Below are 23506 nucleotides of genomic sequence, written 5' to 3'. Positions count from 1 at the left end.
GCCGTGCAAACGCTATGCCGTTGCCCACCTGGGGAGTGTATTTTAGCTTAGCAGAAGTGCGAACGCATGTGCAGCCGAGCTCTACAAAAACAGTTTGTGCAGTTTCTGAACCTACTCAGCGCTTGCGATCATTTCAGCCTATTCGTGTCCGGATTTCACGTCATACACCCGCCCAGTGAACGCCTGCGTTTTTGCAAACACTCCCTGAAAACGGTCAGTTGACACCCAGAAACGCCCCCTTCCTGTCAATCTTCTTGCGGCCGTCAGTGCGACTGAAAACTTCGCTAGAACCTGTGCAAAACAACAAATGCCTTTGTACCCAGACGTCGCGCGTGCGCATTGCGGTGCATACGCATGCGCAGAAATAAATGCCGATTTTTAGCCTGATCGCTGCGCTGCGAACGACAGCTAGTGATCAACTCGGAATGACCCCCACTGTCACACGCGCAAAACAATACAAAGGGGTAACAGGTACTAAATAGCCGCAATTATTGTGTCTGGAATTTATTATTCATCAGCAAATGGAAACACAGGAGAGAAAATGCCCTTTGGAGGGAGTTTCTGCTTAACTCGGGCGAACATCTTATTAAGAGGGGAGAAGAAATCTGCATGACCGATAAGTCAACATAGCTTTAACAGGAACGTCGTTAGCAAGACTTTTATCATGTATTTTGTAAGGTTAAGGAATCGTTTAAAATGCTAATTAAGTCCAACAGCCTGTGAACAAATGGTCTCCTGATAAAATGCGGAATGCTGAAAGTTGATCCGGCTGGAGAAGTTCCTTCTGTGCCACTTAGCAGGGAAATGGATGCGCTGCTTGCAGGCAGGTGACTTTGTGCCGCTGACCTGCCACGGGCCGCTGCTCGCTCCAGCTGGTGATTCATTCTCTACTACTCCAACAGTATTTCTTCTGACACTTTCATTATAATACCACCATTACCTCATTGTGATGACACAAGGGCAGGGTGTCAGGCAGTAGTTGTGTGCCGGGGACCCTAATGAGTACACGGCTCCTGTAGAGGGGTCCGAGGGGTCTGCTAGCAATACATCAAAACTGTCCGGGCCCGCTGCAGTCACAGCTGCTCTAAAAGCACCTCGTACCTCCGTGCGCCTCATACCCCACCTAACTGCAGAGGCATTTCCTAGTGTAGCTTATAGGTCGCTATGCCATACAAACGGATAACATTATGCAATGATAAACAATAAAAAGATGGCGGCACTGGAATGATACCCGAGATACATAGGAAAAGACTGAGTAACATAGTTTCTAAGGTTGAAAATTTACCCACCATAACCCTGTATATCCTTATCCATTAGGAATTTATCTAGCCCACTCCTAAAAGCAACCACCCAGTCCGCCATTACTACTCTCTCAGGCAGGGAATTCCAATTACGTATTGTCCTTACTGTGAAGAAACCTTTCCGTCTCTGTGTGCGAAATCTCCTCTCCTCTAACCTAAGCGGGTGCCCGCGTGTCCTTTGTGATGATCTTACTATAAACAATTGCCCCGCTAGCTCTGTGTATTGTCCCCTTATATATTTGTAAATGTTAATCATGTCTCCACTTAATCTCCTTTTTTCCAGTGTAAACATGCCTAGCAAGCCTTTCCTCATATTCTAGTATCTCCATCCCCTTAATCAATTTGGTCACCAGTGTGTGAACCTTTTCTAGTTCCAGGATATCCTTTTTGTAGTATGGTGCCCAAAATTGTGCACAGTATTCAAGATGTACATGGGGAACTATAAGCAAGGGTTGTGTTATATTTACCATCCCCCCTCATAGTGGCTGCTCATCTCTGACGGGGAGATTTTAACTAATTTAAAGGTTTTATTTTTGTAAATTTGTCAGTTTTTAAATGAGCTCTTGTTATATATAAGCACATACCCCATACTGTAACCCCGCGTATTCTCACCTTCCTCAGCATCACGTGTGAACAGCTTCTGCACCACCGGTTCTAGGTCTTCTCTGGCCGTTGCCTTCATGGAGGGACATGTGAGATGGACGAGATCTGTAATCGGAACATTACATCCGGTCATATTACGCGCCTTCCAGCAAAGAGTAATGTTTATCACGCAGAAAACGTATGTTCTAGAACACTTCTTTTAGAGAGATACATCATGCTTCACCTTTTCATTGATTGGTAGACCTAACGATGGAACAGCGCCTTATTAATAACGTCCCCTGTCGCCTATAGAATGGTTTACGGTGGATATAAGCGATAAATGGACAGCGACACGTCTGATGTATATGAGGATATGCAATGTGAGAAGACTGAGAACATGAAAAGCCTACAAATTATAACCGTAATTAAGTTCTACTTTCTAGGTGTTGTTTTCCTATAATCCCTAATGTGATTCCTAATTAAGCGGCGGGAGGCGCCAATACTGAAAGGAACGAGAGGCGCAGCGCGGTAACCCTATCACGTGTAATTATCAGGAGCGTTCGTCAACAAATATAAACATCAGCTCACTTCTACAAAGGGACATTCTGATGGCCACTGGTAATCAAAGGACACTTTATGCCTGCAAAGACTTTGCTACACAACTTCCATAAACTTTTAATGAACTGAATTTTTTCTTTATCGTGGGAGATCAAAGTCCTAACAAGGTACAATCTCCTTTTCATGTTTAATAATAATTAGTCTCATCTGGTTTGGTGTGGTAATCCGATCGTATCTTAAGACAGTGGGGCCTGTGTCTTCTGCGAGCTGACAATTATCCCATCCAGTGACACACGGTACAGGGCAGGCCGTCCGATTGGGGGTCTCACGAGAAGAGAACAATACCATTTTCAAATACCCAAAAGTAGCAATATAAAGAGGCTATTCTGCAGGGATGACGGGCGGAAATTTTACCTTCCCAGCTTTCAAAGGTGGGGTGGAGTTTTTCTGATCGATAAACCGCATCGCGTTCACATTTGCGGGCTGCACTGCCATAAAAATGGCGGCCTCCTCGGGCCACGCTGAAACGATTGCGTCGTATGTCAAGCCAGTTTTATGGCTGCACTTTACAGGCCCCCGCCAAAGCTTATTCGCATGTATATCTTTTAATCAAATTCCTTAACAGATGAGAAACACATCGTTAAAAAGGAAACATTAAGGTAGACTAATTGATTTAAAATAGGTTTTATAGATTTTTGCTTCAGTCGGTTATAAAATCATCAAAGCTGCCGTCATTTAATTTCAATATGAGCCTTTCCATTCTCATTGAGGGTCTGACGGACTCATAAAAGCTCATCACTGTAGATTCTGATTATGGTTGATTTACTTAGGTGCAGCGGCATTAGTTACAGAGCTTGCCAGCGTTTGTCTGCAGGTAATTCTCCTGGGAGGAAGAGCGATGAGCCTGGGACATGATTCCATCATTACAGTGGAAATTTAGTTGGGCAAGTGAAGGGGTTTGGTTCCAGTCAGCTGGCGATCCCGATTATCTGACTGTCATTCTGCGCTGTGATCAAAAGCAAGATGTATTTGTATATTTATCTTAAGCAATTGTTTGAAGGGGAAATCGCTCAGTCAGATCTCATTTGTTGCTAATGAAGTAAAAAAAGAAAAAAAAAGAAAAGACGAGCGGGGATTTATGGGACGCGGATTGCGGCGGGGACTCAGATGAACAGAGAATTTGCTCTCGGATGAATTCTTTGTGAAAACAGAGGAAAGCGAGGAGGGGGCTGCGGGAAGCGTGAGTGATGGTCTGAGTGACGGGGAAGACAGGGAGCGCGGGATCAATTTCTGTTGTCCAAACTAACCCAAAGAACGCGAATGCGGACGTTATAAAATACAGTTCCTACCCTCCCGTTACCAGCGCAAATGTGGGTTCCCGGTTCTAAACTAATGTGAACTGTGAATGATTGTGTTGTACACACTTTCACGGAAGTGGGCACCACATGACTCTGCGGGTACTGCAGCCCACCATAAGTCGCACCATCAAATCATCCCCCAGCCCTCTGGCAGGTGCAGTGTCTCCATCCTCCTATGTGGGCGGCTGAGCGTCTGTGGACGCAGCTACGTTCAGCAACACGCCTGCGACATTCCCATAACACCCATAAGCTGGACCCTCTACATCGCCACCTACTTGTCACTGCTAGGAACACCCGCTGCAGCTTCAGCACATTTCTGAGACCGCCCGTCTCCATACGCCGCAATCACAGCTCTAATTCGCTATCCGGATGTCTGCGCAGTAACGAAATCGCTCCAATGCGTCCGGCACAGGCAGTGACTCAATGTGTTGTAGCGCCCGGGGTATTGATTCCAAAGATAGATGTTCACAGTTTCTTGCGTCACTAGTAATAAGATCTACTTGGGTATAAATGGCCACCTGGGAACATGGCGGCGGTGCCCGGGCCTACACAGCCAGGCTGCATAGGCAGGGGTCAACATCTATTCGATGCGATTGTATATTGATTTGCGATCGCATTGTTGGGCGGCGCCACACACGCTGGGCAGCCACCAGCATGTGAGTATACGGCCGCAGGTTTTGCTGCGACGCGCTCTTACAATGGCGGCAAAGTAGGACAATGTTCTCTTTTGTTGTCTGACTTCGGAAACAGCAGCTATAAACAGGCAGGAAAGTGGGAGCAATAACGACGCGCTCCGGGAGCCGCTCGCACAGACACCAGCGAGGAAGGAACTAGGACATTTCAGCTCAGCGAGACGGTGGTTTACAATCACTGCACCTTACATTAGCACAGAGAGGAGGCAGGTCTGTAGGGAACGTCCACAATAGGACACAGCGGAGGGGAATAGCGGGGCCGGTACAATGCTGCACGATTACAGATAACAGTATCCATCAGCCAGGAACGCCACGACCTGCGGCAGGCTGGAGAATCTCCGCTGTTTTTTTCTTGTATCAGTGTCTTATGTTATCCAGCTGTAGTTATTGGGTCTCTGTAATCAGAATTCAGTTCTCTCTCCCCTCTGTAACCGCTCTCTAATTACATAACCTTATAATTATGTATGTAACGTGAGGTGCCTGTCTGTAGCACGCTGTAGTATGCGTTACACCTATGTATGGCGCTGCGGAGCTTGTGCCGCCATGTAAATGAAAGATATCTATGTTTTTATTTATTGAATAATATTACATTTTTCATTTTAGTTCTAGCCATTGTTTTGTGGGGACTGTGGTACTGTCAGTAACAATACGAGCAGGATACAGCAGTGCAGGGTTACTGTATAAGTACATCACATGGGCTGATCCAGCGGATCCTGGTTCCGTCCATCAGAGTTACTGTACAGAGGATCCACAATATAACAAAATGCTGCTGTCTACACCATCTACATACTTGTTCCACATCCTGTCTACACCCCTCTACATACGTGTCCCACATCCTGTCTACACCCCTCTACATACTTGTTCCACATCCTGTCTACACCCCTCTACATACTTGTTCCACATCCTGTCTACACCCCTCTACATACTTGTTCCACATCCTGTCTACACCCCTCTACATACTTGTTCCACATCCTGTCTACACCCCTCTACATACATGTTCTACATGCTGTCTAGCTGTCTACACCCCTCTACATACATGTCCCACATCCTGTCTACACCCCTCTACATACATGTCCCACATCCTGTCTACACCCCTCTACATACATGTCCCACATCCTGTCTACACCCCTCTACATACATGTCCCACATCCTGTCTACACCCCTCTACATACATGTCCCACATCCTGTCTACACCCCTCTACATACATGTCCCACATCCTGTCTACACCCCTCTACATACATGTCCCACATCTTGTCTACACCCCTCTACATACTTGTTCCACATCCTGTCTACACCCCTCTACATACTTGTTCCACATCCTGTCTACACCCCTCTACATACATGTTCTACATGCTGTCTACACCCCTCTACATACATGTCCCACATCCTGTCTACACCCCTCTACATACATGTCCCACATCCTGTCTACACCCCTCTACATACATGTCCCACATCCTGTCTACACCCCTCTACATACATGTCCCACATCCTGTCTACACCCCTCTACATACATGTCCCACATCCTGTCTACACCCCTCTACATACATGTCCCACATCCTGTCTACACCCCTCTACATATATGTCCCACATCCTGTCTACACCCCTCTACATACATGTCCCACATCTTGTCTACACCCCTCTACATACATGTCCCACATCATGTCTACACCCCTCTACATACATGTCCCACATCCTGTCTACACCCCTCTACATACATGTCCCACATCTTGTCTACACCCCTCTACATACATGTCCCACATCCTGTCTACACCCCTCTACATACATGTCCAACATCCTGTCTACACCCCTCTACATACGTGTCCCACATCCTGTCTACACCCTTCTACATACGTGTCCCACATCCTGTCTACACCCTTTTACATATATGTCCCACATCTTGTCTACACCCCTCTACATACATGTCCCACATCTTGTCTACACCCCTCTACATACATGTCCCACATCCTGTCTACACCCCTCTACATACATGTCCCACATCCTGTCTACACCCCTCTACATACATGTCCCACATCTTGTCTACACCCCTCTACATACATGTCCCACATCCTGTCTACACCCCTCTACATACATGTCCCACATCCTGTCTACACCCCTCTACATACATGTCCCACATCCTGTCTACACCCCTCTACATACGTGTCCCACATCCTGTCTACACCCTTTTACATATATGTCCCACATCTTGTCTACACCATCTACATACGTGTCCCACATCCTGTATACACCCCTCTACATACATGTCCCACATCCTGTCTACACCCCTCTACATACATGTCCCACATCCTGTCTACACCCTTCTACATATATGTCCCACATCTTGTCTACACCATCTACATACGTGTCCCACATCCTGTATACACCCCTCTACATACGTGTCCCACATCCTGTCTACACCCCTCTACATACGTGTCCCGCATCCTGTCTACACCCCTCTACATACGTGTCCCACATCCTGTCTACACCCCTCTACATTCATGTTCCACATCCTGTCCACACCCCTCTACATACATGTCCCACATCCTGTCTACACCCCTCTACATACATGTCCCACATCCTGTCTACACCCATCTACATACATGTCCCACATCCTGTCTACACCCATCTACATACATGTCCCACATCCTGTCTACACCCATCTACATACATGTCCCACATCCTGTCTACACCCATCTACATACATGTCCCACATCCTGTCTACACCCATCTACATACATGTCCCACATCCTGTCTACACCCATCTACATACATGTCCCACATCCTGTCTACACCCATCTACATACATGTCCAACATCCTGTCTACACCCATCTACATACATGTCCCACATCCTGTCTACACCCATCTACATACATGTCCCACATCCTGTCTACACCCATCTACATACATGTCCCACATCCTGTCTACACCCCTCTACACACATGTCCCACATCCTGTCTACACCCCTCTACATACATGTCCCACATTCTGTCTACACCCCTCTACATACATGTCCCACATCCTGTCTACACCCCTCTACATACATGTCCCACATCCTGTCTACACCCCTCTACATACATGTTCTACATCCTGTCTACTCCTCTCTACATACATGTTGCACATCCTGTCTACACCTCTCTACATACATGTTGCACATCCTGTCTACACCCCTCTACATACTTGTTACACATCCTGTCTACACCCCTCTACATACATGTTCTACATCCTGTCTACTCCTCTCTACATACATGTTGCACATCCTGTCTACACCTCTCTACATACATGTTGCACATCCTGTCTACACCCCTCTACATACTTGTTCCACATCCTGTCTACACCCCTCTACATACATGTTCTACATGCTGTCTACACCCCTCTACATACATGTCCCACATCCTGTCTACACCCCTCTACATACATGTCCCACATCCTGTCTACACCCCTCTACATACATGTCCCACATCCTGTCTACACCCCTCTACATACATGTCCCACATCCTGTCTACACCCCTCTACATACATGTCCCACATCCTGTCTACACCTCTCTACACACATGTCCCCCATCCTGTCTACACCCCTCTACATACATGTCCCACATCCTGTCTACACCCCTCTACATACATGTCCCACATCCTGTCTACACCCCTCTACATACATGTCCCACATCCTGTCTACACCCCTCTACATACATGTTCCACATCCTGTCTACACCAATCTGCATACATGTCCCACATCCTGTCTATACCCCTCTACATACATGTCCCACATCCTGTCTACACCCCTCTACATACATGTCCCACATCCTGTCTACACCCCTCTACATACATGTCCCACATCCTGTCTACACCCCTCTACACACATGTCCCACATCCTGTCTACACCCCTCTACATACATGTCCCACATCCTGTCTACACCCCTCTACATACATGTTCCACATCCTGTCTACACCAATCTGCATACATGTCCCACATCCTGTCTACACCCACCTACATAGAGTACATGTTAGAAGTCGGAGGTACTTACACGTGTTCTTCATGCATGTGCTTGTGGCTGAGCAGAGCTCGGTCAGGTATACCGCAGTCTGTTGTCCTTCCTCTGGGGGAACCGTCAGTACAGAAATCTATTGATGGGACAAATGACGTTTCTCTTACTACTGAGCAAAGTGTCAGTACCGGAACAGTGATGTCATAGTGTGACCCCATCATCACATGCTGCCCATAATATGGTACGGCGGAGAGTCACATTATATACATGCATTTAGCTGGATTGCGGTCATTAATATTTTCCATGTGATGTGTATGTTCAACATGTGCTAAATGCAGTATGATGTCTTTTATAGTGATAACCAGCAAATACAACTGTTCCGTCTTTCATACACAATAACATGTATACAATGACACGTATGCATTCCCAGACAAGAGACATTTAGGAATATATGAAACCCGCAGCACACACATTCCCACGCTCACATGCAGTCAGAGCGGCACACCTGGAACACGTGACACACACGGGAGTACGGGAAGATACAGTGCCACACTCACATGCACGCAGTCAGAGCGGCACACCTGGAACACGTGACACACGGGAGAACGGGTAGATACAGTGCCACACTCACATGCACGCAGTCAGAGCGGCACACCTGGAACACGTGACACACAAGGGACCGGGAAGATGCAGTGCCACACTCACATGCACGCAGTCAGAGCGGCACACCTGGAACACGTGACACACGGGAGAACGGGAAGATACAATGCCACACTCACATGCATGCAGTCAGAGCGGCACACCTGGAACACGTGACACACGGGAGAACGGGAAGATACAGTGCCACACTCACATGCACGCAGTCAGAGCGGCACACCTGGAACACGTGACACACAGGAGAACGGGAAGATACAGTGCCACACTCACATGCACGCAGTCAGAGCGGCACACCTGGAACACGTGACACACGGGAGAACGGGTAGATACAGTGCAGTCGGATACGTCTGATACATTGTATATAACAGCCATTATGTGATCCGTCTCCACTAACAATTCATTGGTCTCATCAGCTCCATGTGGGTATGAAACGAAAACACATCCAATTGATTGCTATGGGTTACCGCACCTCAATGCTATTTATATCACTGAATAAAGCTTTTGGATCTTTAACACATAAAATAAGATTTTACTCACCGGTAAATCTATTTCTCGTAGTCCGTAGTGGATGCTGGGAACTCCGTAAGGACCATGGGGAATAGCGGCTCCGCAGGAGACTGGGCACAACTAAAGAAAGCTTTAGGACTACCTGGTGTGCACTGGCTCCTCCCACCATGACCCTCCTCCAGACCTCAGTTAGGATACTGTGCCTGGACGAGCTGACATAATAAGGAAGGATTTTGAATCCCGGGTAAGACTCATACCAGCCACACCAATCACACCGTATAACTCGTGATACTATACCCAGTTAACAGTATGAATATAACTGAGCCTCTCAACAGATGGCTCAACAATAACCCTTTAGTTAGGCAATAACTACATACAAGTATTGCAGACAATCCGCACTTGGGATGGGCGCCCAGCATCCACTACGGACTACGAGAAATAGATTTACCGGTGAGTAAAATCTTATTTTCTCTGACGTCCTAGTGGATGCTGGGAACTCCGTAAGGACCATGGGGATTATACCAAAGCTCCCAAACGGGCGGGAGAGTGCGGATGACTCTGCAGCACCGAATGAGAGAACTCCAGGTCCTCCTCAGCCAGGGTATCAATTTTGTAGAATTTAGCAAATGTGTTTGCCCCTGACCAAGTTGCAGCTCGGCAAAGTTGGAAAGCCGAGACCCCTCGGGCAGCCGCCCAAGATGAGCCCACCTTCCTTGTGGAATGGGCTTTTACAGATTTTGGCTGCGGTAGTCCAGCCGCAGAATGCGCCAGCTGAATTGTGCTACAAATCCAGCGAGCAATAGTCTGCTTAGAAGCAGGAGCACCCAGTTTGCTGGGTGCATACAGGATAAACAGCGAGTCATTTCTCCTGACTCCAGCCGTCCTGGAAACATATACTTTTCAAGGCCCTGACTACGTCCAGTAACCTGGAATCCTCCAAGTCCCTAGTAGCCGCAGGCACCACAATAGGCTGGTTCAGGTGAAAAGCTGATACCACCTTAGGGAGAAACTGGAGACGAGTCCTCAATTCTGCCCTATCCATATGGAAAATCAGATAAGGACTTTTATATGACAAAGCCGCCAATTCTGATACACGCCTGGCCGAAGCCAAGGCCAATAACATGACCACTTTCCGTGTGAGATATTTTAGATCCACGGTTTTTAGTGGCTCACACCAATGTGATTTTAAGAAACTCAACACCACGTTGAGAACCCAAGGTGCCACTGGAGGCACAACCGGGGGCTGAATATGCAGCACTCTTTTTACAATGTCTGAACTTCAGGTACTGAAGCAAGTTCTTTTTGGAAGAAAATCGACAGAGCCGAGATCTGTACCTTAATGGAGCCTAATTTTAGGCCCATAGACACTCCTGCTTGTAGGAAATGCAGAAATCGACCTAGTTGAAATTCCTCTGTTGGGGCCTTTTTTGGCCTCACACCAAGCAACATATTTTCGCCATATGCGGTGATAATGTTTTGCAGTTACATCTTTCCTGGCTTGAATCAGCGTAGGAATGACTTCCTCCGGAATGAACTTTTCCTTTAGGATCCGGCGTTCAACCGCCATGCCGTCAAAACGTAGCCGCGGTAAGTCTTGGAACAGACAGGGCCCCTGCTGCCGCAGGTCCTGTCTGAGCGGCAGAGGCCATGGGTCCTCTGATATAATTTCTTGAAGTTCTGGGTACCAAGCTCTTCTTGGCCAATCCGGAACCACGAGTATCGTTCTTACTCCTCGCCTTCCTATTATTCTCAGTACCTTTTGTATGAGAGGCAGAGGGGGGAAAACATAAACCGACTGGTACACCCAGGGTGTTACCAGAGCGTCCACAGCTATCGCCTGATGGTCCCTTGACCTGGCGCAATATCTTTTATAGCTTTTTGTTGAGGCGGGACGCCATCATGTCCACCTGTGGCCTTTCCCAATGGTGTACAATCCTTTGGAAGACTTCTGGATGAAATCCTCACTCTCCCGGGTGGAGGTCGTGTCTGCTGAGAAGATCTTCTTCCCAGTCGTCCACTCCGGGAATGAACACTGCTGACAGTGTTAACACATGATTTTCCGCCCATCGGAGAATCCTTGTGGCTTCTGCCATCGCCATCCTGCTTCTTGTGCCGCCCCGTTGGTTTACATGGGCGACTGCCGTGATGTTGTCTGATTGGATCAGTACCGGCTGGTTTTGAAGCAGAGGCCTTGCCTGACTCAGGGCATTGTAAATGGCCCTGAGTTCCAGAATATTTATGTGTAGGGAAGTCACCTGACTTTACCAAAGTCCCTGGAAGTTTCTTCCCTGTGTGACTGCCCCCCAGCCTCAAAGGCTGGCATCCATGGTCACTAGGACCTAGTCCTGTATGCCGAATCTGCGGCCCTCTTGAAGATGGGCACTCTGCAGCCACCACAGTAGAGATACCCTGGTCCTTGAAGACAGGGTTATCAGCCGATGCATCTGAAGATGTGATCCGGACCACTTGTCCAACAGGTCCCACTGAAAAGTTCTTGCATGGAACCTACCGAATGGGATTGCTTCGTAGGAAGCTACCATTTTTCCCAGGACTCGCGTGCAATGATGCACCGATACCTGTTTTGGCTTCAGGAGGTCTCTGACTAGAGATGACAGCTCCTTGGCTTTTTCCTCCGGGAGAAACACTTATTTCTGTTCTGTGTCCAGAACCATCCCCAGGAACAGTAGACGTGTCGTAGGAACCAGCTGTGACTTTGGACTGTTTAGAATCCAACCGTGCTGTTGTAGCACTTTCCAAAATAGTGCTACCCCGACTAGCAACTGCTCCTTGGACCTTGCCCTTATAAGGAGATTGTCCAAGTACGGGATAATTAAAACTCCCTTTTTTCGAAGGAGTATCATCATTTCGGCCATTACCTTGGTAAACACCCTCGGTGCCATGTACAGTCCAAACGGCAGTGTCTGGACTTGGTAATGGTAATCCTGTACCACAAATCTGAGGTACTCCTGGCGAGGATGGTAAATGGGGACATGCAGGTAAGCATCCTTGATGTCCCGGGATCCCATGTAATCCCCCTTGTCCAGGCTTGCAATAACCGCGCTGAGCGATTCCATCTTGAACTTGAATTTTTTTATGTATGTGTTCAAGGATTTTAAATATAAAATGGGTCACACCTAACCATGCGGTTTCGGTACCCCAAACCGTGTGGAATAGTAACCCCATCCTTGTTGAAGTAGGGGCACCTTGAGTATTACCTGCTGGGAATACAGCTTATTTATTGCCTCTAGCGCAGCCTCCCTGCCTGAGGGAGTTGTCGGCAAGGCATATTTGAGGAAACGGCGGGGGGGGGGAGACATCTCGAATTCCAGCTTGTACCCCTGAAATACTACTTGAATGAAACAGGGATCCACCTGTGAGCGAGCCCACTGATAGCTGAAATTTTTAAGACGGCCCCCCACCGTACCTGGCTACACCTGTGGAGCCCCCGCGTCATGCTGTGGACTCAGAGGAAGCGAGAGAAGAATTTTGATTCTGGGAACAGGCTGACTGGTGCAGCTTTTTCCCTCTTCCCATGTCTCTGTACAGAAAGGAAGCGCCTTTGACCCGCTTGCTTTTCTGAAGCCGAAAGGACTGTACCTGATAATACAGTGCTTTCTTAGTCTGTGAGGAAACCTGAGGTAAAAATATTTCTTCCCAGCTGTTGCTGTGGATACGAGGTCCCAGAGACCATCCCCAAATAATTCCTCACCCTTATAAGGCAGAATCTCTATGCGCCTTTTAAAGTCAGCATCACCTGTCCAGTGACAGGTCTCTAATACCCTCCTGACAGAATGGACATTACATTCATTTTGGATGCCAGCCGGCAAAATATCCCTCTGTGCATCCCTCATATATAAGACGACGTCTTTAATATGTTCTTATGTTTGACAGGGTCACCGACCACGCTGCAGCAGCACGATCTGCAGGTCTCAGTCTAGTACCTGAGTGTGTAAATACAGACTTCAGGATAGCCTCCTGCTTTTTATCAACAGGTACCTTCAAAGTGTCCGTTCCTAAAAACGGCAGTGCCACCTTTTTTGACAACCGTGTGAGCGCCTTATCCACCCTAGGGGATATCTCTAAGCGTAACTTATCCTCTGGCGGGAAAGGGTACGCCATCAGTAACTTTTTAGAAATTACCAGTTTCTTATCGGGGGGAACCCACGCTTTTCACACACTTCATTCATTCATCTGATGGGGGAACAAAACGCTGCCTGCTTTTTCTCCCCAACATAAAAACCCATTTTTAGAGGGTTGATGTCAGAAATGTGTAACACATTTTTTTTATTGCCGGGATCAAGTCACGGATGTTCCTAGTGGATTGTGTATATGTCTCAACCTTGTCGACACTGGAGTCAGACTCCGTGTCGACATCTGTGTCTGCCATCTGAGTGAGCGGGCGTTTTTGAGCCCCTGATGGCCTTTGAGACGCCTGGGCAGGCGCGGACTGAGAAGCCGGCTGTCCCACAGCTGTTACGTCATCCACCCTTTTATGTAAGGAGTTGACACTGTCGGTTTATACCTTTCACCTAACCATCCACTCTGGTGTCGGCCCCACAGGGGGCGACATCACATTTATCGGCATCTGCTCCGTCACCATATAAGCCTCCTCATTAAACATGTCGACACAGCCGTACCGACACACCGCATACACACAGGGAATGCTCTGACTGAGGACAGGACCCCACAAAGCCCTTTGGGGAGACAGAGGGAGAGTATGCCAGCACACACCAGAGCGCTATATAATGTGGGGATTAACACTATAACTGAGTGAAATTTCCCCAATAGCTGCTTGTATATATAATATTGCGCCTAAATTTAGTGCCCCCCCTCTCTTTTTAACCCTTTGAGCCTGAAAACTACAGGGGAGAGCCTGGGGAGCTTTCTTCCAGCTGCACTGTGAAGAGAAAATGGCGCCAGTGTGTCTGAGGGAGATAGCTTCCCCCCTTTTTCGCGGACTTTTCTCCCGCTTTTTTCTGGATTCTGGCAGGGGTATTTACCACATATATAGCCTCTGGGGCTATATATTGTGGTATTTTTGCCAGCCAAGGTGTTTTTATTGCTGCTCAGGGCGCCCCCTACAAGCGCCCTGCACCCTCAGTGACCGGAGTGTGAAGTGTGTATGAGGAGCAATGGCGCACAGCTGCAGTGCTGTGCGCTACCTTGGTGAAGACTGATGACTTCTGCCGCCGATTTTCCGGACCTCTTCTTGCTTCTGGCTCTGTAAGGGGGACGGCGGCGCGGCTCCGGGACCGAACACCAAGGCTGGGCCTGCGGTCGATCCCTCTGGAGCTAATGGTGTCCAGTAGCCTAAGAAGCCCAAGCTACCACCTGTTAGGCAGGTTCGCTTCTTCTCCACTTAGTCCCTCGCTGCAGTGAGCCTGTTGCCAGCAGGTCTCACTGAAAATAAAAAACCTAATTCTATACTTTCTTTCTAGAAGCTCAGGAGAGCCCCTAGTGTGCATCCAACCTCGGCCGGGCACAAAATCTAACTGGGGCTTGGAGGAGGGTAATGGTGGGAGGAGCCAGTGCACACCAGGTGACCTAAAGCTTTCTTTAGTTGTGCCCAGTCTCCTGCGGAGCCGCTATTCCCCATGGTCCTTACAGAGTTCCCAGCATCCACTAGGACGTCAGAGAAAGAGAGTGAACAGTGAACTCTGGGACCGCACAAACACCCCAGACTGTCTGCCATACAGCAGCGGCCCCTACAGCGTTACTGACACCCCAGACTGTCTGCCATACAGCAGCGGCCCCTACAGCGTTACTGACACCCCAGACTGTCTGCCATACACCAGCGGCCCCTACAGCGTTACTGACACCCCAGACTGTCTGCCATACACCAGCGGCCCCTACAGCGTTACTGACACGCCAGACTGTCTGCTATACACCAGCGGCCCCTACAGCGTTACTGACACGCCAGACTGTGTGCCATACACCAGCGGCCCCTACAGTGTTACTGACACCCCAGACTGTCTGCCATACACCAGCGGCCCCTACAACGTTACTGACACCCCAGACTGTCTGCCATACACCAGCGGCCCCTACAGCGTTACTGACACCCCAGACTGTCTGCCATACACCAGCAGCCCCTACAGCGTTACTGACACCCCAGACTGTCTGCCATACACCAGCGGCCCCTACAGCGTTACTGACACCCCAGACTGTCTGCCATACACCAGCGCCCCTACAGTGTTACTGAAACCCCAGACTGTCTGCCATACACCAGCGCCCCTACAATGTTACTGACACCCCAGACTGTCTGCCATACACCAGCGCCCCTACAGTGTTACTGACACCCAGACTGTCTGCCATACACCAGCGGCCCCTACAGCGTAACTGACACCCCAGACTGTCTGCCATACACCAGCGGCCCCTACAGTGTTACTGACACCCCAGACTGTCTGCCATACACCAGCGGCCCCTACAGTGTTACTGACACCCCAGACTGTCTGCCATACACCAGCGGCCCCTACAGCGTTACTGACACCCCAGACTGTCTGCCATACACCAGCGGCCCCTACAGTGTTACTGACACCCCAGACTGTAACGAAGATCTCTGAATTCTATTATCATGTGGGATTTATATCTGGTTACTGTTATCCATTCAGTGTGCTGGGGAAACAATTGCTTTTTTTCTTGCTCAGAAATACCCCTTCCTTTCGAGCACCTGAATGATATCACTAAGCTAATTGAGCATTTACCAATCTATATGTATGTTGTGAGAGGCAGAGAGGTTTCTGCATTAGGAGGAGGTGCAGGCCCTGACATGCCACATGGAGCATTATGGGGTTGCTCCAAGGTAAGTAGCTCTTAGCTTAGACATATTTTAGTAAGGAGCCATTATCATGTGACTCCTTGCTGGTTAATATTAGACCCAGATTGGGGTAATGGAGGTGTGAGGTGTGGTGCCTCTGGACTGGCTGAGCTGGATGGCTTTAGTGTGGCATACCTTTACATTCTATTAACACTTTTCACTTATTAATTTTCTAACACTATTTCTCTATTTTAATTACATTTCATGTTTGTATCACCCCCTCTATAGCTTCGGCTTCCTAAATACTAATTTATTAACACTATAGTTTTTTACACTGGTATGTCACGCTGTGCTTTCTGGCTCATTCTGGTGTTTTGGGGTGCCACACCCTGCACCTAGATATAGCGCTAGGGACCCCAAATATACAGAGAGGCCTTGATGCGGCTTTGGGGCTTAACCACACATTTGCGCAAATATGTGTAACGAAGATCTCTGAATTCTATTATCATGTGGGATTTATATCTGGTTACTGTTATCCATTCAGTGTGCTGGGGAAACAATTGCTTTTTTTCTTGCTCAGAAATACCCCTTCCTTTCGAGCACCTGAATGATATCACTAAGCTAATTGAGCATTTACCAATCTATATGTATGTTGTGAGAGGCAGAGAGGTTTCTGCATTAGGAGGAGGTGCAGGCCCTGACATGCCACATGGAGCATTATGGGGTTGCTCCAAGGTAAGTAGCTCTTAGCTTAGACATATTTTAGTAAGGAGCCATTATCATGTGACTCCTTGCTGGTTAATATTAGACCCAGATTGGGGTAATGGAGGTGTGAGGTGTGGTGCCTCTGGACTGGCTGAGCTGGATGGCTTTAGTGTGGCATACCTTTACATTCTATTAACACTTTTCACTTATTAATTTTCTAACACTATTTCTCTATTTTAATTACATTTCATGTTTGTATCACCCCCTCTATAGCTTCGGCTTCCTAAATACTAATTTATTAACACTATAGTTTTTTACACTGGTATGTCACGCTGTGCTTTCTGGCTCATTCTGGTGTTTTGGGGTGCCACACCCTGCACCTAGATATAGCGCTAGGGACCCCAAATATACAGAGAGGCCTTGATGCGGCTTTGGGGCTTAACCACACATTTGCGCAAATATGTGTAACGAAGATCTCTGAATTCTATTATCATGTGGGATTTATATCTGGTTACTGTTATCCATTCAGTGTGCTGGGGAAACAATTGCTTTTTTTCTTGCTCAGAAATACCCCTTCCTTTCGAGCACCTGAATGATATCACTAAGCTAATTGAGCATTTACCAATCTATATGTATGTTGTGAGAGGCAGAGAGGTTTCTGCATTAGGAGGAGGTGCAGGCCCTGACATGCCACATGGAGCATTATGGGGTTGCTCCAAGGTAAGTAGCTCTTAGCTTAGACATATTTTAGTAAGGAGCCATTATCATGTGACTCCTTGCTGGTTAATATTAGACCCAGATTGGGGTAATGGAGGTGTGAGGTGTGGTGCCTCTGGACTGGCTGAGCTGGATGGCTTTAGTGTGGCATACCTTTACATTCTATTAACACTTTTCACTTATTAATTTTCTAACACTATTTCTCTATTTTAATTACATTTCATGTTTGTATCACCCCCTCTATAGCTTCGGCTTCCTAAATACTAATTTATTAACACTATAGTTTTTTACACTGGTATGTCACGCTGTGCTTTCTGGCTCATTCTGGTGTTTTGGGGTGCCACACCCTGCACCTAGATATAGCGCTAGGGACTCCAAATATACAGAGAGGCCTTGATGCGGCTTTGGGGCTTAACCACACATTTGCGCAAATATGTGTAACGAAGATCTCTGAATTCTATTATCATGTGGGATTTATATCTGGTTACTGTTATCCATTCAGTGTGCTGGGGAAACAATTGCTTTTTTTCTTGCTCAGAAATACCCCTTCCTTTCGAGCACCTGAATGATATCACTAAGCTAATTGAGCATTTACCAATCTATATGAGTGTTACTGACACCCCAGACTGTCTGCCATACACCAGCGGCCCCTACAGTGTTACTGACACCCCAGACTGTCTGCCATACACCAGCGGCCCCTACAGCATTACTGACACCCCAGACTGTCTGCCATACACCAGCGGCCCCTACAGCGTTACTGAAACCCCAGACTGTCTGCCATACACCAGCGCCCCCTACAGCGTTACTGACACCCCAGACTGTCTGCCATACAACAGCGCCCCTACAGCGTTACTGATACCCCAGACTGTCTGCCATACACCAGCGGCCCCTACAGCGTTACTGACACCCCAGACTGTCTGCCATACACCAGCGGCCCCTACAGCGTTACTGACACCCCAGACTGTCTGCCATACACCAGCGGCCCCTACAGCGTTACTGACACCCCAGACTGTCTGCCATACACCAGCGGCCCCTACAGCGTTACTGACACCCCAGACTGTCTGCCATACACCAGCGGCCCCTACAGCGTTACTGACACCCCAGACTGTCTGCCATACACCAGCGGCCCCTACAGCGTTACTGACACCCCAGACTGTCTGCCATACACCAGCGGCCCCTACAGCGTTACTGACACCCCAGACTGTCTGCCATACACCAGCGGCCCCTACAGCGTTACTGACACCCCAGACTGTCTGCCATACACCAGCGGCCCCTACAGCGTTACTGACACCCCAGACTGTCTGCCATACACCAGCGCCCCTACAGCGTTACTGACACCCCAGACTGTCTGCCATACACCAGCGCCCCTACAGCGTTACTGACACCCCAGACTGTCTGCCATACACCAGCGCCCCTACAGCGTTACTGACACCCCAGACTGTCTGCCATACACCAGGGGCCTCTACAGCGTTACTGACACCCCAGACTGTCTGCCATACACCAGCGCCCCTACAGCGTTACTGACACCCCAGACTGTCTGCCATACATCAGCGCCCCTACAGCGTTACTGACACCCCAGACTGTCTGCCATACACCAGCGGCCCTACAGCGTTACTGACACCCCAGACTGTCTGCCATACACCAGCGGCCCCTACAGCGTTACTGACACCCCAGACTGTCTGCCATATACCAACGCCACTACAGCGTTACTGACACCCCAGACTGTCTGCCATACACCAGCGGCCCCTACAGCGTTACTGACACCCCAGACTGTCTGCCATATACCAACGCCACTACAGCGTTACTGACACCCCAGACTGTCTGCCATACACCAGCGGCCCCTACAGCGTTACTGACACCCCAGACTGTCTGCCATACACCAGCGGCCCCTACAGCGTTACTGACACCCCAGACTGTCTGCCATACACCAGCGGCCCCTACAGCGTTACTGACACCCCAGACTGTCTGCCATACACCAGCGGCCCCTACAGCGTTACTGACACCCCAGACTGTCTGCCATACACCAGCGGCCCCTACAGCGTTACTGACACCCCAGACTGTCTGCCATACACCAGCGGCCCCTACAGCGTTACTGACACCCCAGACTGTCTGCCATACACCAGCGGCCCCTACAGCGTTACTGACACCCTAGACTGTCTGCCATATACCAACGCCACTACAGCGTTACTGACACCCCAGACTGTCTGCCATACACCAGCGGCCCCTACAGCGTTACTGACACCCCAGACTGTCTGCCATATACCAACGCCACTACAGCGTTACTGACACCCCAGACTGTCTGCCATACACCAGCGGCCCCTACAGCGTTACTGACACCCCAGACTGTCTGCCATACACCAGCGGCCCCTACAGCGTTACTGACACCCCAGACTGTCTGCCATACACCAGCGGCCCCTACAGCGTTACTGACACCCCAGACTGTCTGCCATACACCAGCGGCCCCTACAGCGTTACTGAAACCCCAGACTGTCTGCCATACAGCAGCGGCCCTACAGCGTTACTGACACCACAGACTGTATACCATACACCAGCGCCCCCTACAGCGTTACTGACACCCCAGACTGTCTGCCATACAACAGCGCCCCTACAGCGTTACTGATACCCCAGACTGTCTGCCATACACCAGCGGCCCCTACAGCGTTACTGACACCCCAGACTGTCTGCCATACACCAGCGGCCCCTACAGCGTTACTGACACCCCAGACTGTCTGCCATACACCAGCGGCCCCTACAGCGTTACTGACACCCCAGACTGTCTGCCATACACCAGCGGCCCCTACAGCGTTACTGACACCCCAGACTGTCTGCCATACACCAGCGGCCCCTACAGCGTTACTGACACCCCAGACTGTCTGCCATACACCAGCGGCCCCTACAGCGTTACTGACACCCCAGACTGTCTGCCATATACCAGCGCCCCTACAGTGTTACTGACACCCCAGACTGTCTGCCATACACCAGCGGCCCCTACAGCGTTACTGACACCCCAGACTGTCTGCCATACACCAGCGGCCCCTACAGTGTTACTGACACCCCAGACTGTCTGCCATACACCAGCGGCCCCTACAGCGTTACTGACACCCCAGACTGTCTGCCATACAGCAGCGGCCCTACAGCGTTACTGACACCACAGACTGTATACCATACACCAGGGGCCCCTACAGCGTTACTGACACGCCAGACTGTCTGCCATACAGCAACGGCTCCTACAGCGTTACTGACACCCCAGACTGTGCCATACACCAGCGGCCCCTACAGTGTTACTGACACCCCAGACTGTCTGCCATACACCAGCGGCCCCTACAGCGTTACTGACACCCCAGACTGTCTGCCATACACCAGCGGCCCCTACAGCGTTACTGAAACCCCAGACTGTCTGCCATACAGCAGCGGCCCTACAGCGTTACTGACACCACAGACTGTATACCATACACCAGCGCCCCCTACAGCGTTACTGACACCCCAGACTGTCTGCCATACAACAGCGCCCCTACAGCGTTACTGATACCCCAGACTGTCTGCCATACACCAGCGGCCCCTACAGCGTTACTGACACCCCAGACTGTCTGCCATACACCAGCGGCCCCTACAGCGTTACTGACACCCCAGACTGTCTGCCATACACCAGCGGCCCCTACAGCGTTACTGACACCCCAGACTGTCTGCCATACACCAGCGGCCCCTACAGCGTTACTGACACCCCAGACTGTCTGCCATACACCAGCGGCCCCTACAGCGTTACTGACACCCCAGACTGTCTGCCATACACCAGCGGCCCCTACAGCGTTACTGACACCCCAGACTGTCTGCCATATACCAACGCCACTACAGCGTTACTGACACCCCAGACTGTCTGCCATACACCAGCGGCCCCTACAGCGTTACTGACACCCCAGACTGTCTGCCATACACCAGCGGCCCCTACAGTGTTACTGACACCCCAGACTGTCTGCCATACACCAGCGGCCCCTACAGCGTTACTGACACCCCAGACTGTCTGCCATACAGCAGCGGCCCTACAGCGTTACTGACACCACAGACTGTATACCATACACCAGGGGCCCCTACAGCGTTACTGACACGCCAGACTGTCTGCCATACAGCAACGGCTCCTACAGCGTTACTGACACCCCAGACTGTGCCATACACCAGCGGCCCCTACAGTGTTACTGACACCCCAGACTGTCTGCCATACACCAGCGGCCCCTACAGCGTTACTGACACCCCAGACTGTCTGCCATACACCAGCGCCCCTACAGCGTTACTGACACCCCAGACTGTCTGCCATACAGCAGCGGCCCTACAGCGTTACTGACACCACAGACTGTATACCATACACCAGGGGCCCCTACAGCGTTACTGACACGCCAGACTGTCTGCCATACAGCAACGGCACCTACAGCGTTACTGACACCACAGACTGTCTGCCATACACCAGCGGCCCCTACAGCGTTACTGACACCACAGACTGTATACCATACACCAGGGGCCCCTACAGCGTTACTGACACGCCAGACTGTCTGCCATACACCAGCGCCCCTACAGCGTTACTGACACCCCAGACTGTCTGCCATACACCAGGGGCCCCTACAGCGTTACTGACACGCCAGACTGTCTGCCATACAGCAACGGCTCCTACAGCGTTACTGACACCCCAGACTGTGCCATACACCAGCGGCCCCTACAGTGTTACTGACACCCCAGACTGTCTGCCATACACCAGCGGCCCCTACAGCGTTACTGACACCCCAGACTGTCTGCCATACACCAGCGCCCCTACAGCGTTACTGACACCCCAGACTGTCTGCCATACAGCAGCGGCCCTACAGCGTTACTGACACCACAGACTGTATACCATACACCAGGGGCCCCTACAGCGTTACTGACACGCCAGACTGTCTGCCATACAGCAACGGCTCCTACAGCGTTACTGACACCACAGACTGTCTGCCATACACCAGCGGCCCCTACAGCGTTACTGACACCACAGACTGTATACCATACACCAGGGGCCCCTACAGCGTTACTGACACGCCAGACTGTCTGCCATACACCAGCGCCCCTACAGCGTTACTGACACCCCAGACTGTCTGCCATACACCAGCGCCCCTACAGCGTTACTGACACCCCAGACTGTCTGCCATACACCAGCGCCCCTACAGCGTTACTGACACCACAGACTGTCTGCCATACACCAGGGGCCTCTACAGCGTTACTGACACCCCAGACTGTCTGCCATACACCAGCAGCCCCTACAGCGTTACTGACACCCCAGACTGTCTGTCATACACCAGCGGCCCCTACAGCGTTACTGACACCCCAGACTGTCTGCCATACACCAGCGCCCCTACAGCGTTACTGACACCCCAGACTGTCTGCCATACACCAGCAGCCCCTACAGCGTTACTGACACCCCAGACTGTCTGTCATACACCAGCGGCCCCTACAGCGTTACTGACACCCCAGACTGTCTGCCATACACCAGCGCCCCTACAGCGTTACTGACACCCCAGACTGTCTGCCATACACCAGCGCCCCTACAGCGTTACTGACACCCCAGACTGTCTGCCATACACCAGCGCCCCTACAGCGTTACTGACACCCCAGCACCTGACGGCACCCGGTGTCACTGCCCTAAACCATCTCCAATATAATCCCAGTATCCAGTATAA

General features: G+C 50.1%; 1 protein-coding gene across 1 annotated transcript in view; it reads right to left on the bottom strand.

The window, feature by feature from the left end:
- The window catches only part of CHM (CHM Rab escort protein), a 182708-nt gene that overhangs the window by 33917 nt on the left and 125285 nt on the right, over positions 1-23506 (bottom strand). Inside the window, exons 10-11 of the mRNA XM_063938649.1 lie at positions 8513-8609; positions 1914-2009 (exon numbers count right to left, since the gene is read on the bottom strand). Of these exons, the coding sequence (XP_063794719.1) occupies positions 1914-2009; positions 8513-8609 (193 nt within the window). The remainder of the gene's footprint in view (positions 1-1913; positions 2010-8512; positions 8610-23506) is intronic.

The sequence above is a fragment of the Pseudophryne corroboree genome, chromosome 8 (assembly GCF_028390025.1).
Source record: "Pseudophryne corroboree isolate aPseCor3 chromosome 8, aPseCor3.hap2, whole genome shotgun sequence".
NCBI lineage: Eukaryota > Metazoa > Chordata > Amphibia > Anura > Myobatrachidae > Pseudophryne > Pseudophryne corroboree.
Note: the sequence above shows the minus strand (reverse complement) of the source record. Positions and strands in the feature narration are given on the sequence as shown.